Genomic DNA, 18163 nt, shown 5'->3' with positions numbered 1-18163 from the left:
GGATTGCAGACTTGAGCCACTGCACCCGGCCAGCTTACTTAACTCTCTTACTCTGACATATACTGTATGTATATATCAGCTCACTTGAAGGAGCTGATATATTGTTTTGAAGGAAACAGTAATTTAAGGCTGATGACGTTCGCTTATATCCCAAACTTAAAGTTTTATAGAGTTTGTTTTTTAGTATTTTTATTTGTATTTTCCCTAGCTTTATTGAGGTATAATTAAAATTGTGTCTGTTTAAGGTATACAGTGTGATGTTTTATATGTACGTACCTTTTGAAGTGATCACCACAGTCAAGTTAATTAACACATCTATCACCTCAAATAGTTACCTCCTTTTTGTGACAAGCACACTTAAGATATGTCTTAGCAAACTTCAAGTACACAATACGTTATTGTGAACTACAGTCACCATGCTTTATGTTAGATCTCCAGAAAAAGTTTTTTGGTTTCTTTAGATTGTCTTGCTCGGTCGCCCAGGCTGGATGTGATCATAGCTCACTGTAGCCTCAACCTCCTGTCCTAGACTCAAGCAGTCTTTCCACCTCAGCCTTCCAAGTAGCTCCCTGGGACTACAGGGACACCACCATGCCTGGCTAATTGTTTTATTTTTAATATTTTTATAGAGATGGAGTCTCGGTATTTTGCCCAGGCTAATCTTGAACTCCTGGGCTCAAGCAGTCCTCCCGCCTCAGCCTCCCAAAGTGTTGAGATTACGGGCGTGAGCCACCACATCCAGCCTCAGAAAAGTTTTACAGGTTTTAAATAATAATATTGTCCTTATTTTACTGACCTTGTGACACCTTCCTGTCCCAGGCACTTGGTACAAACGATGTGAAATGGTCTGCTCTGATTTGTGGTAGGCATGCTGGGAACTAGCCGGGTACTCACTGGGAATGTGGGAGCTAGTTTGTACACTGTCACTGTCTGCATGTAATCAGCTCTTATTTCTGAATTTGGCTTTTTTGCAGGTCCCTAGCTGTTGGTAGTAAATCCGGTTATAAATTTTTCTCCCTTTCTTCTGTGGATAAGCTGGAACAGATCTATGAATGCAGTAAGTGTTTGCTTTATTTTTCCCCTTCTTAAAAAAAAAAAAGACAAGTTGTACTTGAACTGGAATGCGGTCTAAAACTCAGACACTGTGGTTGAAGTTCAAACACCCTTTAACCAGTCAGTCCTCTGCTTCCACCTTAATCTCCCAGGAGGTGGCAACTGGTGACACCTGTAGGTGCCTGCCCAGATCTGTGCATTTGCCCACATAGGATTCTGGATACAGAAGGAGTTCTGTTCATGAGGGTCTTCAGTACATGATCTCATACCATGTGTACTGTTCTGTAACGTCTCTCCCTTTTTAATGCCGTTTAAACTGCCTAGATTACTGTCATAAAGGGCTCCCAGAAAATTGAAAATTTTACAGCCCCTGTAGGAACAATGTATTTTCTCGCATTGGCATTTTACAGCATTGAAGCAGCCTGCCTGTCAGAGAGGCACGTGGAACAGTGGGGAGGGTCAGGTGCATCGGCCTCTTGCTCAGTCATGTTGTGTGTGGTTCTAGGTGGAATACTTCATCTCTGGGCCTCAGTTTCTTTTATTTTTTGCAAAACAGAAATAATGCAGGTCTGTAAGATTATTGCCAGGATTAGAGATTATGTACGTGTATACTTAACAGTGTGCAAAATAGTGCTTGCTAAGTAAACCCCGTGATGGAGACGGTGACGGGAAGCTTTGGACTCTTCCCACGTGTCATTTTTAATTAAGATAATTATAGATTCATATGTAGGAAATAATATAGGTCCCTTGTACCCTTTGCCTTGTTCTTCCCCATGATAACATCTCGCAAAGCCCTAGCGTACTATCATAGCCAGGATATTGACATCCACCTCTCCTGTGCACACTCTCCAGTCTTCCTTGTGCTCATTTGTGTGCGTGTAAGTTCTGTGCAGGGTTTTTTTGTTTTTTTTTGAGACACTTGAGCCACTTTGCAAGTTGAAAGTTTTTTGTTTTTTTTTTGAGACAGAGTCTCACTCTGTCACCCAGGTGGGAGTGCAGTGGTACAATGTTGGCTCACCTCCACCTCCCAGGTCCAAGTGATTCTCCTCCCTCAGCCTCCTGAGTAGCTGGGACTACAAGCGCACAACACCACACCCAGCTAATTTTTGTATTTTTTAGTATAGATGGGATTTCGCCATATTGGCCAGGCTGGTCTTGCACTTCTGACCTCATGATCTGCCCGCCTCAGCCTCCCAAAGTGCTGGAATTACAGGCGTGAGCCACCACTCCTGGCCTGTGTTTTGTTTTTGTTTTTGTTTGAGACAGAGTTTTGCTCTGACTGCCCAGGCTGGAAGTGCAGTGGTGCAATCTTGGCTCACTGCGACCTCTGCCTCCCAGGTTCAAGCGATTCTCCTGCTTCAGCTCCTGAGTAGTTGGACTTACAGGCACCCACCACTACCCTCAGATAATTTTTGTATTTTTAGTAGAGACGGAGTTTCACCATGTTGGCCAGGCTGATCTTGAACTCCTGAGCTCAGGATATCCACCTGCATTATCCTCCCAAAGTGTTGGGATTATAGGCATGAGCCACCGGGCCCGGTCAGGTTCTGTGCAGCTCCCTGTATCCACCACAGTCAAGTTGGAACACCATAGTGCTCCTTCCTGCTGCCCTTTCATACCACACCCCCTCCCTCCCGCTGCCCCCGCATCTCACCCCTAATCTCAGGCATCACCTGTCCTCCACTTCTAAAACTTTATCATTTCTAAAATGTTTGATAAATGGAAGCCTAAAACCTTTTGTGATGGCCTTTTTCAGTCAGCATCATTCCCTGGAAATGCATGCCAGCCGTTGTGTCTGTCAGCAGCTTATTTTGTATTACCGGGTAATACACCATGTTCTGTCTGTACCACAGCTTGTGTAGCCACCCACCTGTTAAAGGACAGGTGAGCTGATTCCAGTTTTTAGGTATTACAAATAAGGCTGCTGTGAACATTCACGTACAGGGTTCTGTGGGGACATCAGTTTTCATTTGTCAGAGGCAGATACCCAGGAGTGCAGTTGCTGGCCACATGAGAGTTGCATGTTAACGTTTTTTGAGGAATTCCCAAACTCTTATTTTATATTCTCATCAATAATGTAGGAGTGACCCTGTGTCTTTGCATCTTTGCCAGCACTTGGTGTTCTCACTGCTTTTCCAGCCCCTCTGACGGACATGACACGTGTGCTGCTGCCTCACCGTGGTTGTGATTGCGTTACCCTAGCAGGCCACCTCATGTGCTGCTCTGTCATCTATATGTCCTCCTTGGTGAATCATCTATGCATGTTCTTGTACACTTTTTAATTGGATTATTTGTGTTTTTAGTGTTGAGTTTTGCAAGTTCATTGTATCTGCTTGATACTCATCCTTGGTTGGTAATGTGCCTTGTAAATATCGTCTCCTCTAGGAGTGACACTTAGAGTAGACCTGAACCTCCCTGTGGCCCTGACTTCAGTTAGGAATCATGGTCACAGGAAGTGGAGGAGTTCAGCAGTCGCAGTAGTGATACTGGGATATCGGGTCAAGGAGAGAGTTCATCGTGACCATTTTAATTATCTGCAGAGCTTTTGGGGAACTGGGCTTCCTCCTTGTTGACAATGCCATTATTGCCTTTCTGAGTGTTCCGGTTTGAGGAACTTTGCTTTCACCATGGTTTGGTGTAACATTTTGAAATTCTGCTTTTTCCTATTGACATCTCTCAAGAATGAGGAGGATCAGGGAGCTCATGTGGATAAACACTTTGTATTCATTCTTGTTTCTCTTCCCTTGTATGTGTTGATTGAGGGCTTGCCGCATGCCAATGCAGTTTCCACAGAGTTCCTGCTCTGATGATGCCTGCATTTCAGTGGAGGACGACCAAGAGCAAATATATAGGTGTCAGCTCTCAGGCTAGGGACACAGTGGTGAGCAGACATAGATAGCACCCCCCCCCCGCCCCCGTTAACATAAGATGAAGACACTGGGAAAAATCACTTCTTTGTGCTGGTGACTTGAAATGATGGCCTTCTCCTGGCCCACCAGGAGGTGGGGCCTTTTAGGCTCCCTCTTGGACCCTGGCCTCCTCTCTGCAAGTGAGCCTGCATCTCTGCTCCGGGCTCCTGCTGGCTGGCTTAGGTTTTATGCCTTTTTTTTTTTTTGTCTTTAGACTTGCCTACTGGTGCTTACTAAATCTTCCAAAAAAGCCTTCTGCCATGGAGGCTGGGAGATGTGATCTGGGTGATAACATAGGTGTGAACCAGGGCTGTTTATCCCAGGTGCCACCCGCCTTCCTGAAGCCCTGCCACCTGGCTGCCTTCACCTGAGCCACACAGGACTGCTCCCCATGGGGGGTTTCTGCAATGGAGGGCAGCCCTGTCTCCAGGCTTTTATGAATGAAACATCTCTTCAGTCAAGGTCCAGATGAATGAAGCGCCTGAATTGTGCTATTAAATTGTTGCAGGAGTCACTGTAGTCATCTGTTTTGAAACACACAGCATTTTTTTCCCCTATTGGAGGCTAGTGCTTAGAGTGGAAGAATGCCAAAACCTGGTCTTTCCTCTTCCACAAATTGAAGTTTATTTACTGGCTTCTGGTGCCTTATTTTCCAGAGATTTTTTTGTGGAACAAAATGAGATGTTTTGATAGCATATTTTAAAGAGTGGATATTGGCCAGGTACAGTGGCTCATGCCTGTAATCCCAGGACTTTGGGAGGCCAATGCAGGTGGATCACATGAGGCCAGGAGTTTGAGATGAGCCTGACCAACATGGCAAAACCCCGTCTCTACTGAAAATACAAAAATTAGCCAGGTGTGGTGGTGGGCACCTGTAATCCCAGCTACTAGGGAGGCTGAGGCACAAGGTGAACCCAGGAGGCAGAGGTTGCAGTGAGCCAAGATTGTGCCACTGCACTCCAGCCTCAGTGACAGTGAGACTTTGTCTCAATAAATAAATAAAAAATAAAGAATGGATATTTACTGACCAACATGGTAAGGCAGGTGCATGAATTTCTGTGTTCTTCTTAGTGAACTTTGGCCCTTAAAAATAGATGATGAAATGGACAAAGAATGTTTTAAGGGTTAATACTTTAAACTGAAGCTATTACATCGTTCTATTACTGGAATATTATCTGCCTTTCCTGTTTCATATCCTTTTTTTTTTAATAGATAAGAGAATGTCACTTAGAAAACAGGTTAGCTACTAAGTGAAATGTCAAGATTGTTTTCTAGCATTTTTTTGTAAGTAGACTCAGAGTAAAGAATATTATTTCATGTCTCAATATTTAGTTCAGGCTCAGGATTGACTTCTACCTTAAAAACTCCTTAACAATCTGTCATAAAATCAGATCTTTGCTGTCACTCACTGTGGCTGTTACAGAAAGAATGAGCCAGAGCTGGTCTTAGAGAAAAACAAGATTGACAACTACTTGTTCTTCTTTTATTTATTTAGAAAAGAAAATTCACACACACACACAAAAGCCTGGTCTAACAGTACTGGAAGATAGATTTTCTATGATTGATGTTATAATTTCAGACTTGAAAGTTGCAGAACTGCCAGATAGGCTTTGCCCATTGTTTATGGATGCCTCATATGAGGAGAGTCCCACTCTATGTCACCCAGGCTGGAGTTCAGTGGCATAATCATGGCTCCCTGTACTCTCGCCCTTCTGGGCTCAAGCAATCCTCCCACCTCAGCCTCCTGAGTACCTGTGACCACAGGCACAAGCTACTATGCCTGGCTAATTTATTTGTAATTTGTGTAGAGATGGGGTCTTGCTATGTTGCCCAGGCTGGTCTTGAACTCCGGGCCTCAAACAGTCCTCCTGCCTCAGCCTCCCAAAGTGCTGGGATTATAGGTGTGAGCTACCACACCCAGCCTCTCATATGATTATTTTCTTTCTCCATGTGCATTTTTGTTGTCGTCGTTGTCTTTTGAATATACATAATGCACAAATATGTGCTCTCTTTTCACTAAAATATTCTACAGCAGTGTCCTACACTGTTAGGCAAAAGAAATGAAGGGTATGGGTTTGTTATTTGTAAAAGATCACAAAAGTTTAGAAGTTGGCTTTCTTCAAAAACTGTACTATGTGTTTTCTTTGCATTTGCTAAGCTGATTTCTGAGCTAGGAAAACAGAGCTCATAAACATTAAGTTCTGAAACCCAGCACCAGCAGACTGCTCCTTAGCTCAGCAAAAGTGACTAGAGCCTGCGTTGATTATGGAAGCGCAACCATTGACATATAACACCTTTTATCAACCTTCCTGCTTGGCCAAGAAACTAATCATCATTTACTTTACGGGCCATCATCTGCATCTTAAGGTTTGAGAAATGGTGCTTTCTGACATTAGTGTATTTGACAGGCAGTGCACTGGTTGGAATATTAATTTCAGTGAGATTTATAGTAATGGATCCTATAGAGGAGAAACCACGAGCACCTCTTGGCCTCAGTCTGTGGTGATGGAATGCTGGGCTCTTACCTTGCATCCTGGAGGAGCCGCAGGCTTTTGCAGAAGTGGATTAAAACTCTTCCCTTCCCACTCCAGGAGTTTCATCATTGCCAGCTACAAACCTCACCAGCAGAAACAAAAAGGCATTCTTTCTTAAATCAAGTAATTAATTAATTTCTTAAGTGCTGGTCAGGCAATCTCTAGGAGGGAAGTTTGGCAGAAACTGTGGCTGAGGCCACCTAGAATGAGGGCTAAAAGCAAGGCCTTTGACACGAGGTCACTGAAGTTCACGCTCAGCCCTTCTTAGTGTCAGCCTGAGTGCTTCTTGGCACCGGCGTCCTGGGATATGCCATCTTGAGTCAATACATATGTGCAGCTTGGTTTCTTTTGCTTTCATTTGATTGCTACTATTTTTTTTTCTTTTTTTTTTTTTGAGAGGGAATCTTCCTCTGTCACCCAGGCTGGAGTACTGTGGCTTAATCTTGGCTCACTGCAACCTCCACCTCCTGGGTTCAAGTGATTCTCCTGCCTCAGCCTCCCAAGTAGCTGGGATTACAGGCGCGCACCACCATGCCCGGCTAATTTTTGTATTTTTTTTTTTTTTTCAGTAGAGACGGGATTTCACTATGTCAGCCAGGCTGGTCTCGCACTCCTGACCTCGTGATCCACCTGCCTCGGCCTCCCAAAGTGCTGGGATTACAGATGTGAGCCACTGCACCCAGCCTCGTTTGATGATTATAGCATCTTTCACCTAGCAGTTTGATCCATTGTCCACCATTATTTCATGGGAGGTCTGGGCGTCTGTGCTTCAGTTTAGTGGAAAGTGATTGTTCTGGCTATGAGGGTTCCATCTGTATTTATGTGTTTAAAACTTCATCTGGGCCCAGCATAGTGGCTCACACCTGTAATCATAGCACTTTGGGAGGCCGAGGCGGGTGGATCACCTGAGGTCAGGAGTTCAAGACCAGCCTGGCCAACATGCTGAAACCCCACCTCTACTAAAAATACAAAAATTAGCCAGACATGGTGGCACACTCCTGTAATCCCAGCTACTGGGAAGGCTGAGGCAGGAGAATCACTTTAACCTGGCAAGCAGAGGTTGCAGTGAGCTGAGATTGCGCCACTGAGCTCCAGCCTAGGCGACAGAACAAGACTCTCTCTAAAAAATAAAAAAGTTCATCTGGATATGAACTGTAATAGAAAAAAATATTAGAGCATCTTGAAATAATGCAGTAGAAAAATGGCACAAACCTAAACTACTAGCATTATATAAAAGTAAGTTGCTTTATAAAAGGTGTATTCCTGAAGTGATCTAGTCAGGTTGGTGAACTTAGTCACTGTGAAGTACATTCTTTTGAGTTATGTCTGTTGCTGCTACTACAACTGCTTTTCAAAACACAGGCTCTCGCTCTGTCGCCCATGCTGGAGTGCAGTGGTGTCAGCACGGCTCACTGTAGCCTCAACCTCCCGGGCTCAGGTGATCCTCTTTTCCCACGTAGCTAGGACTACAAGTGCACACCACCATGCCCAGCTAATTGTTTTTTTAAGAGATGGGATCTCACTGTGTTGCCCAGGCTGGTCTTAAACTCGTGGGCTCAAGCCATCCTCCCACCTCAGCCTCCCAAAGTGCTGGGCTTTCAGGTGTGAGCTGACATGCCCGGCATTTTAGTCTTTTTTTTTTTTTTTTTTTTTTTTTGAGGCGGAGTCTTGCTCTGTTGCCCAGGCTGGAATGCAGTGGCAAGATCTTGGCTCACTGCAACCTTCGCGTCCCAGGTTCAAGTGATTCTCCTGCCTCAGCCTCCCGAGTAGCTGGGATTACAGGCGTGCACCACCACGCCTGGCTAATTTTTTGTAATTTTAGTAGAGACAGGGTTTCACCATGTTGGCCAGGCTCGTCTCAGACTCCTGACCTCAGGTGATCCGCCTGCCTCAGCCTTCCAAAGTACTGGGATTACGGGCGTGAGCCATCGTGCTTGGCCCCGGCCTATTTGTCTTAAGTAATGACAAAAATATGTTCACTTCAGAGTGATGGGTGGTTCATCTCTACCTTTTGCAGAGCCACCTCTCCTACTTTTGATTACTGATTCTTGTAAATGTGGTGAGAGTTACAGATCTGTTTCTTCCAGAATGCTCAGTGTTTAGCATATGATTTCAGTGGTGTTAGAGACCCACAAGGCCCAGCCAGCTATCTACCGACACTGCAGTCAGCCTTGACACTTAGTTTCCGTCCTGCCTCTGCTTCTGCCTGTGTCCCCACAGTAGGTGTGACTTGCTATTCAAAGTCCCCTGCTGCTTTACATCAGGTGTGTCGTGTGTCACATCTTAATATATCAACCAAAGTTCACATCTGTGCAGTAGGTTGGCTGAGGGTGTTTTGGTTTGTTTGTTTGTTTGTTTCAGCAGCAGCCATACAGAGGATTTTTCTTTTAAACACCTTTTTTGGAATGGAATTTGTATGTCATAAAATTCACCTCTTTAAAGTCTGCAATTCAGTGTGTTTAGTCTGTTTACTAAGTTGTGCAGCCTTATCATAACCTAATTTTAAAACATTTTTATCATCCCCAAAAGAAACCCTGCGTCCGTTAGCAGCCTCTCCCTGTTTCCCCACCCTCCAGCACTGTGCACTCATGAACCTCCTTTCTGCCTCTTTAGATTTGCTGCACTGGGCCTTTCAGATAAACAGAATCCTATGCAGCTGGCTGCTTTCATGTAGCATTGTTCACAGTTCATCCGTGTTGTAGCACGCATCAGCACCATTCCTTCAGATTGCTGAATAATATTACGTTGTGTGGATGTACCCTGCTTTCTTTATTCATTTGTCTGCTGATGGACATAGGGGTGATGGTCTGTTTTTGGCTGCTGTGAATAGTGCTGCTGTGAACATTAGTTACAAGTTTTTGTGTGGAAATACATTTTTTTTTCCACGTAAAAATTGTAACTAATGTTCATAACTGTAGGAGTGCAGTTGCTGGGTGGACATCTTTGTTTTGCCTGCTTGTGAGTACAGCTGTGAGATAAAGCCCTAAAGTCAGAAATGTTGAATCAGCAGATTAACCACATTATAAAATGGATAAACGTTGCCAAGTTGCCCTTAAAATTGTACTGGTTTATGTTCCTGTTTAATAGAGTGAGCGTGCCTGCCTCCCCTCACCCCACCAGTGCTGTCCATTACCCAGCATTTTTATGTTTATGAGTCTGAGATTTTAAAAAATATGTCCATTTACCTTTATTATTCTTTATTATTTACAAATCTTTTTTTTTTTTTTTTTTTTTTTTTTTAAAGACAGAGTCTTGCTCTGTTACCCAGACTAAAGTACAGTGGCACAGTCTCGATCTTGGCTCACTGCAACCTCTGCCTCCCAGGTTCAGACGATTCTCCTGCCTAAGCCTCCCGAGTAGCTGAGATTACAGGCACACTTCACCATGCCCAGCTAATTTTTGTTATTTTTAGTAGAGATGGGATTTCGCCATATTGGCCAGGCTGGTCTTGAACTCCTGACCTCAAGCAACCTGCCTGCCTCAGCCTTCCAAAGTTCTGGAATTATAGGCATGAGCCACAGCGCCCAGCTAATTATTTACATTTTTTTTTCTTTTTGAAAACAGAGTCTTGTTCTGTCACCCAAGCTGAAGCACAGTGGTGCGATCTTAGCTCACTACAACCCTGCAACCTCCACTTCCCGAGTTCAACTGATTCTCCTGCCTCAGCCTCCCTAGTAGCTGGGACCAGAGGCGTGTGCCACCACACCTGGCCAGTTTTTTATGTTTTTTCTTAGTAGAGGTGGGGTTTCCCCTTATTCCCCAGGTTGGTCTCGAACTCCTGACCTCAAGTGATCCACCCATCTCAGGCTCCTAAAGTGCTGGGATTATAGGTGTGATCCATGGCTCCCGGCCTTATTTCCATTTCTGAAATCAACTTAAACTGAAGGCTTTTTTTTTCTCATGCAGTCATGCTGCTGCTGCTTTTTTTTTTAACTGCCTGTTTCTGTCCTTTGCCTGTTTTTCTGTTGGGTTATACCTCTTGTAATGACTTAAAGCAAATTAGCCATTTATTTGTTAGCGGTTGCAAATATTTTTTTCTGGACTGTCATTTGCCTTTTGACCTTGTTTATGATTCTGAAGTCTTGAGTTTTTTTTTTTTTTTTTGGTTTTTTGTTTGTTTGTTTGTTTGTTTTTTGAGATGGAGTTTTACTCTTTTTGCCCAGGCTGGAGTGCAGTGGCGCATTCTTGGCTCACTGCAACCTCCGCCTTCTGGGTAGAAGCGATTCCCCTACCTCTGCCTCCCAGGTAGCTGGGATTATAGGCATGTGCCACCATGCCCAGGTGGCACATGCCTATAATTTTTCATATTTTTAGTGGAGATGGGATTTCACCATGTTGGTCAGTTGGTCTCAAACTCCAGACCTCAGGTGATCTGCCTGCCTTGGCGTCCCAAAGTGTTGGGATTATAGGTGTGAGCACCTGGCCGAAGTCTTGGATTTCTATATATTCAAGTGCATCAGTCTTTTTTTTGCTAAGGCTTCTAAATACTAGAAAGGATTTTCCCTACTCCCAGCATGTACGTAAAACATTTCCCAAGCTTGTCATCTAATACTTTGGGGTTATGTTTTACCTGAAATACTTGGAGTGTATTCAATGTAAGGACCTCTCACTTGCATTCAGGGGCTGGGAAGGATGCTTGTCTGTGTCCTTACTTAGGTAGAGGGGCTTACTCTGCAGCATTTAGGTAAATGTCAGGATGAACTTCTCTTCTAAACTTCAATAAAGAAAAAATAATTGAAGCAAAAGGGGAAAAAGTTAGTGTTTGTTGGATTAGGTGGTGGTATATGGAGGTTCACTTTACTGTTTTATGAATATTTACAGTTTTAAAGCACTTTTCTGCTTTCATCCTCCCATCCCCGTTTAAAACATTCTGAAAGCTCTGCTTTTCTAGATGATAGTTGGTAGGAGAGATAAACAGACATCCTGACCCATTAGTTCTTTACCTTCTCTGCACCTGCACTTAAGCAACTGAAGACCTCATTTTTCTTTTTCTAACATTTTATTAAAGGAAATTTTCAAACTGAAAAGTTGAAAGTATTTTACAGCTAACACCTGTGTATCTACCATTTAGATTCTTCCCTTAACATTTCACTATACTTGTCCTAACACACATACACACACACACACACACACACACACACACACACACACACACACACACTCCATCCATCTTTTTTATTTATTTATTTATTTTTGAGATGGAGTTTCGCTCTTGTTACCCAGGCTGGAGTGCAATGGCGCGATCTCAGCTCACCGCAACCTCCGCCTCCTGGGTTCAGGCAATTCTCCTGCCTCAGCCTCCCGAGTAGCTGGGATTACAGGCACGCGCCACCACACCCAGCTAATTTTTGTATTTTTAGTAGAGACGGGGTTTCACCATGTTGACCAGGATGGTCTCGATCTCTTGACCTCGTGATCCACCCGCCTCAACCTCCCAAAGTGCTGGGATTACAGGCGTAAGCCACCGCGCCTGGCCTATTTATTTATTTTTGAGATAGCATCTTGCTCTGTCACCCAGGCAGCCAGATTGGAGTGCAGTGGTGCAATCATAGCTTGCTATAGCCTCAACCTCCGGGCTGAAGCAATCCTCCTGCCTCTGCCTCCAGAGTTGCTGGGAGTATAGGAGTGTACCGACATGCTCAGCTAATTTATTAGCTTTTTTTTGTAGGCACAGGATCTTGCTGTGTTGCCCAGGCTAGTCTCAGACTCCTGGGCTCAAGTGATCCTCCCACCTCAACCTCCCTGAGTGCTGAGATTACAGACAAACTGCCACACTCGGCTTTATTTTATGTGTATGCATTTCTGAATAGATGGTAGGCATCAATTAAATACTAAGTAGAGTTCAATGTTTGTTTTTTCTTGTAAGGTAAAATTTACTTACAGTGGAATGCACATTTCTTGAGTGAGCGCTACGTGAGTTTTAACAGTTGCCTGCATCTCTGAACTGAAAGGTTTACCATCCCTCCAGAAAGTTCTCTCATACTTCCTTTCAGTCACAGCTCCCTTCCACCCACATTGCCCAAGAGGCAACATATACATTTTTTTTTTTTTTTTGAGACGGAGCCTCACTCTGTCGCCAGGCTGGAGTGTAGTGGCATGATCTCAGCTCACCGTATCATCCGCCTTCCGGGTTCAAGCGATTCTTCAGCCTCAGCGTCCCAGGTAGCTGGAACTACAGGCACGCGCCACCACACCTGGCTAATTTTTTTTATTTTTAGTAGAGGTGGGGTTTCACCATGTTAGCCAGGATAGTCTCGATTTCCTGACCTCACGATGTACCTGCCTTCGCCTCCCAAAGTGCTGGGATTATAGGCGTGAGCCACTGCGCCCAGCCTATAGATTAGCTTTGTATCTTCTAGAACTTCATATGAACAGAGCATATACTCTTTTGATGATGTTCCTTTCGCTTTGCATGTTTTTTAGATTTATCCACATCTTGTGTCTCATTTGCCCGGTTATGTGAATATATCACAGTTGTTCATCTATTCTCTTACTGATAGATATCTGGGCTCTTTCTAGTTTAGCTATTATGAACAAAGCTACTGTCCAGTGGTGCGATCTGATCTCCACTGCAACTTCTGCCTCCTGGGTTCAAGAGATTCTCCTGCCTCAGCCTCCCAAGTAGCTGGGAATATAGGCACACACCGCCAGGCCTGGCTACTTTTTTTTTTTTTTTAGTAGAAATGAGGTTTCACCATGTTGGCCAGGCTGGTCTCAAACTGCTGACCTCAGGTGATCTGGCCACCTCAGCTTCCCAAAGTGCTGAAATTCCAGGTGTGAGCCCCCGCACCTGGCCCGTAGCATAACTCTTGCAGATAGTCTGAGTTTTTTTCCCACTTCCTCACTCTCTTTCACATTTCAGCCATTCTTTGTGCACATCTTCTTCAAAATAAGTCAAGGTCTCCAGATAAGCTTCTCGTTCCCAGACTCGGGGGACGTGTCTTGTTTCCTCCTCCCCTGCAGCGCTGGGCACAGTTGCTTTCCTGCCGGTCTTCAGATACCCTCTTCTTTTGGGTTCCGTCTCATACACGGTCCTGGCTTCTCTCTTCCTCAGTCTCCTTTGCTGACCATGGATAGTTTCAGTGCCACACAGGGCCCTGGGCCCACATCTCTTTGGCCTCCTCTCCGTGATGGCGCCGTCCTGTTTACCACTGTATACTTGCAGTGGTCTCCCCTGGTAAGGATGTGGTTGTTTGTGTTGAATGAGTGAAGTAAGTAAGTTTCACCAAGCAAAGCAGTAAGAATCTGTTCTTTGAAAAAACATAAAAATACAATTGATTCTCGTTATTCACAGAGTCTGTAAATCTCTGGGACCCTGGCTTAGCGAATCATGAAGTATTGCTCCCCAGGGGAAAGATGGGAGGTCGCCTCTGGTCACAGCATTTTCATCAGCCGATCAAAAGACAACCCCAGAGCCCAAATACAATAAAAAAAAAAATTGTATGAAGATCAACCTTAAAAAAAAAAAAAAACCTGGTTTTCTGTGTGCTCCCCTGCCTCAAGGCGTGCTGATGCAATGCAGATTGCTGGGTCACTAACATTGAACTCAACAGCTTGCATGGAACTCTCGTCAGCAGAACTCCTCTCGCATGCATGTTTTCTCCGCAGGGCACATCACAGACTGCTTGTGCTTAGGGACACTCGATGACACTCCACACTGTGCCAGGCCCAACAGTGAAATCACCAAAAAGCACAAAAGTACGAAAAGCAGGCACTCAGTAGCCCTCAGTAGACCACAAAAATGACAGTTGTTTTCAGTATGAGAATTGACATGAGAAGACAGGACGTCGCCCTGTGTGACCTCAACCAGGAACATGTGCATCATGTGACAAATCTTGGGGCGGTGGCTCAAGGCTGTCATCCCAGCAGTTTGGGAGGCCAAGGTGGGCGGATCACCTGAGGTCAGGAGTTTGAGACCACCCTGACCAACATGGCAAAACCCTGTCTCTACTAAAAATACAAAAATTAGCCAGGCATGGTGGCATGCACCTGTAGCCCTAGCTACTTGGGAGGCTGAGGCAGGAGAATCGATTGAACCCAGGAGGAGGAGGTTGCAGTGAACTGAGATCACACCACTGCACTCCAGCCTGCACAATAAGAGCGAAACTCCATCTCAAAAAAAGAAAAAAAATTTCCCACTTTGCACGTGTCCATGGACGACTGTAAAAGCACCATGAGTGTTGATGTGAGGTCACAAATAAACCTTACCAAGCAGGCAGGTACACAGAACAGAGCCTGTGAGTGATGAAGAGAAGACCTATTTGGAAGTAAGTTCTTTTTTTGTAGAGATGGGATCTCACTATGTTGCCCAGGCTGGTCTCAAATTCCTGGCCTCAAGCAGTCCTCCCACCTTGGCCTCCCAGAGTGCTGGGATTATAGGTGTGAGCCACCACATCTGGCCCAACCCTCTTTCTCCCCCACTGTCTAGCAAGCAGGGTTCTGTCATGACTTGGTATCCATGTCAGTTTCCTGAAGGAAAGAGAGGACTGATCAGAGAACATGAGGGTCTGATCTTTAGGGAAATTATATTTTACTGCAAATAATTGACACATTCCAGGTTATGCACCATCTCTTCTGAGTTGGGTTGACCTCGTGTTTGAGTGCTGCTGCATGCCAGGTACTAGAAGGGCATCGTTGACAGACACGGACTCCTGCCTCTACACAGGAGCATGATCACCACCCACCCCCATGCACTGGCATGACAGATCCTGGAAGGCGGTGGGTGGCCCTTAGACTGATATGCTGCTGGGCAGAGAAGCTGCAGACAGAACCTGTCCTCCCTGCACGTGTGCACGCCCCCTCCCCCCCATTTGTGCAGACGCTTGCCTTTGTTCTTTTTGAATAAAGGTCATTTGCTGTTGTCAGAAAGAAGGTTTATAGCAACCGTCTAGTAAAAGCAACTGAGAAGAAACTGGCCACTGAAAAGAGCTTAGAATGATGCACTTGAGTTGACTGCTGTTCCATTCAAAGTGGCGTCATGCTGCGTTGGTGTGTGAGCCAGCGAAGGGGCTGCGTGTGCCGCAGTGGTCCTGTGAGAGGACCAGGCCGTGTTCTTGCTGCAGCTTTCCCATGTTTTGTTTAGACACACAGGTACTTAGAACTGTGCTGCGGCTGGCCACAGTATTCAGTCACAGGCCGAGCAGGTCTGTCCTCAGGAGCTACAGGCCACACTATGTAGCCTAGAGGCCTAGTAGGTCGACCGTCTAGCTTTGTGTAGGCACAGCAGGATTGCCTACCGGACATTTCTTAGACTGTATGGCAGTGTTTTGTGACACATGAGTTACAATAGCAGCATCTTTTTAAAAAATAAGTATGTGTCTTGCCACTTTGGACACGTGTGATTCTTTGGCCAGCCTCGGTATGCGAACACGTAGGCTAGCACTCAGCACGTGAGTCTGTGCCACCCACAGGAAGCGATTGCAGTTTCCTAGGAGTTTGTGTCTTAATGAAGGGGGTCCTAGACCTTCCTCTTTGACTTTACCTAGTAGTTTGTTTGGTTCCTAAATTCACGCGTGTTTTTAGGTCACACCATTCAAATCCAGCAACAGAACTGATTGAAAGGAACCTTTGTCTTTCGTGTGAATGCTCACGTAGGGCCTTCCTTACTCACTGTGGAAACGCTCCTCAGGCTCCAGCGAATCAGGACCCTCAGACCCCCTGTGCTGTCCCCGCCTCCCCCCCCACCCCGCCGTGACCACACCTTCTGCAGGCGCCCCCCAGCGCTGTGCTCTGCGTGTTGCCCAGGCATGTGTTTATTTCCCAGCACAGATTCTGCCTGTGGCCGTGGCCATGTGTAGATGTTCACGCACGTACTTCCCTTTGTGATTTCAGCCGACACAGAAGATGTATGCATTGTAGAGAGATTGTTCTCTAGCAGCTTAGTGGCCATCGTGAGCCTTAAAGCACCAAGGAAGCTAAAGGTGTGCCACTTTAAGAAGGGAACTGAGATCTGCAACTACAGCTACTCCAACACGATTCTGGCTGTGAAGCTCAACAGGCAGGTGAGCGCCCAGCTGGGTGTGGGCGTGTCTGCTGCTCCCTCTAGCCTCTGGGACAAGCCCACCCCACCAGCAAGTCCCTCCGCCATTGCTTGACTGCCTGGCCCCACGTTACTGGGCACAGATCCTTGCCACCAGCAACCAGCTCTGTTTTCTCATCCCACCAGCTTTGCTCAGCCCGTTCCATTCACGACGAATGCCCGGGCCTCTGTCACACTGTTCCCATACAGGCATCCCTGGGCCTATCCAGAGGGTGGACAGCAGAGTCTCTTTCACTTATTGCCTGGTTTTGCTTCTTGAATGTTACTTAAAATTTTTAGACTTTTTTTTCCTTTTGTAAATTGTTAATTTAACGTGAAATTCAAGATAAAGGATCTATTTTCTGTATCTCCCCCTAAACTAATAAGAACGTCTGGCTTAGAGGAAGGATGCAGTGGGTGGCACATGCCTGTGTTTCGTGGGGCTGCCTCCCAGCCTGTGCTCAAGCCCAATGTAATGGCATCATCCAGAAGACCCCTCGCAGGCTATTTCTGACCACATTCCCTGCAGGGAAAGCTGATGAAGCAGCTGGCTGCCTCCAGAGCGTACATTGTGACAGCCAACAGCTGCACTCTGAGATGCGGTGACTAGATGCAGTGATCACAGTAGAGACCCTCTTACCTCACACAGTTGAGACTGGGAATTGGTCTGTTAATTGACAAAGTTAATTAGAATGGGAAAGTATAAGACATAATACCTTGAGCATTTAAAAAAAGATTTGTTTTTTTTGAGACAGAGTCTCACTTTTTGTCATTTAGGCTGGAGTGCAGTGGCGCAATCTCAACTCACTGAAACCTCTGCCTCCCAGGTTCAAGCCATTCTCCTGCCTCAGCCTCCTGAGTAGCTGGGACCACAGGCGCATGCCACCACACCGGGCTAATTTTTGTATTTTTGTAGAAACAGGATTTCACCATGTTGGCCAAGCTGGTCTCAATCTCCTGACCTTGTAATCCACCCACCTCAGCCTCCCAAAGTGCTGGGATTACAGGCAAGAGCCACTGCGCCCAGCCTGAGCATGTAAAAATTTTAAAGCATACAAATTGTGTTCATATCCACCTGATGTAGAGCCGGGCGCATGGCCCATCATCTTTCTTGCATAAATCATCACAGCAATGCATCATCTTCAAGTCTACATTCATTTTCTTCCAAATGGAGCAGGAACTTGCAAGCTAATCTGAGTGCAGAATAAACGTTAGACCTTTTAAAACCCCCAGGCTCTTATTTTCACTTTACCTGCGCCACAGTCAGCATCAGTTTTAAAAAGCAAATCTTTCCAAATCTATTCACAGCACACTTGTCTTAGCTATAGGTTAGCATTTGCCTAACCCTGAACTAAATGGCCTGGTTAGAATTCCCAGTACAGCTGGGTATCGAGGGAGAGGTGCACCCGCCCCGGCTCCCCCTTGATTGTTGGTGGAAAGCAGCTGTACCCTCAGTGCTTCGAACATTGGTCTGCATGATGTTCTAGAAGGAACTAAGATTGTGAGGCCAACATGGGGGTGGATCACCTGAGGTCAAGAGTTCAAGACCAGCCTGACCAACATGGTGAGACCCCATCTGTACAAATACAAAAATTAGCCAGGCGTGGTGGCAGGCACCTGTAATCCCAGCTACTCAAGAGGCTGAGGCA

The 18163-nt window shown here is 45.5% G+C and overlaps 1 protein-coding gene across 5 annotated transcripts in view; it reads left to right on the top strand.

The window, feature by feature from the left end:
• Positions 1 to 18163, top strand: part of WIPI2 (WD repeat domain, phosphoinositide interacting 2) — a 43767-nt gene that overhangs the window by 10379 nt on the left and 15225 nt on the right. For all 5 annotated transcript variants that reach the window (XM_021675976.2, XM_021675975.2, XM_021675974.2 and 2 more), the window contains 2 exons: positions 975 to 1057; positions 16328 to 16497. In XM_021675976.2, coding sequence (XP_021531651.2) covers positions 975 to 1057; positions 16328 to 16497 — 253 coding nt within the window. The remainder of the gene's footprint in view (positions 1 to 974; positions 1058 to 16327; positions 16498 to 18163) is intronic.

The sequence above is a fragment of the Aotus nancymaae genome, unplaced genomic scaffold (assembly GCF_030222135.1).
Source record: "Aotus nancymaae isolate 86718 unplaced genomic scaffold, 86718_ANA_hifiasm-v0.15.2.pri h1tg000015l_0, whole genome shotgun sequence".
In the NCBI taxonomy this organism is placed as follows: domain Eukaryota; kingdom Metazoa; phylum Chordata; class Mammalia; order Primates; family Aotidae; genus Aotus; species Aotus nancymaae.
This window is presented reverse-complemented; position numbering and strand designations above follow the sequence as displayed.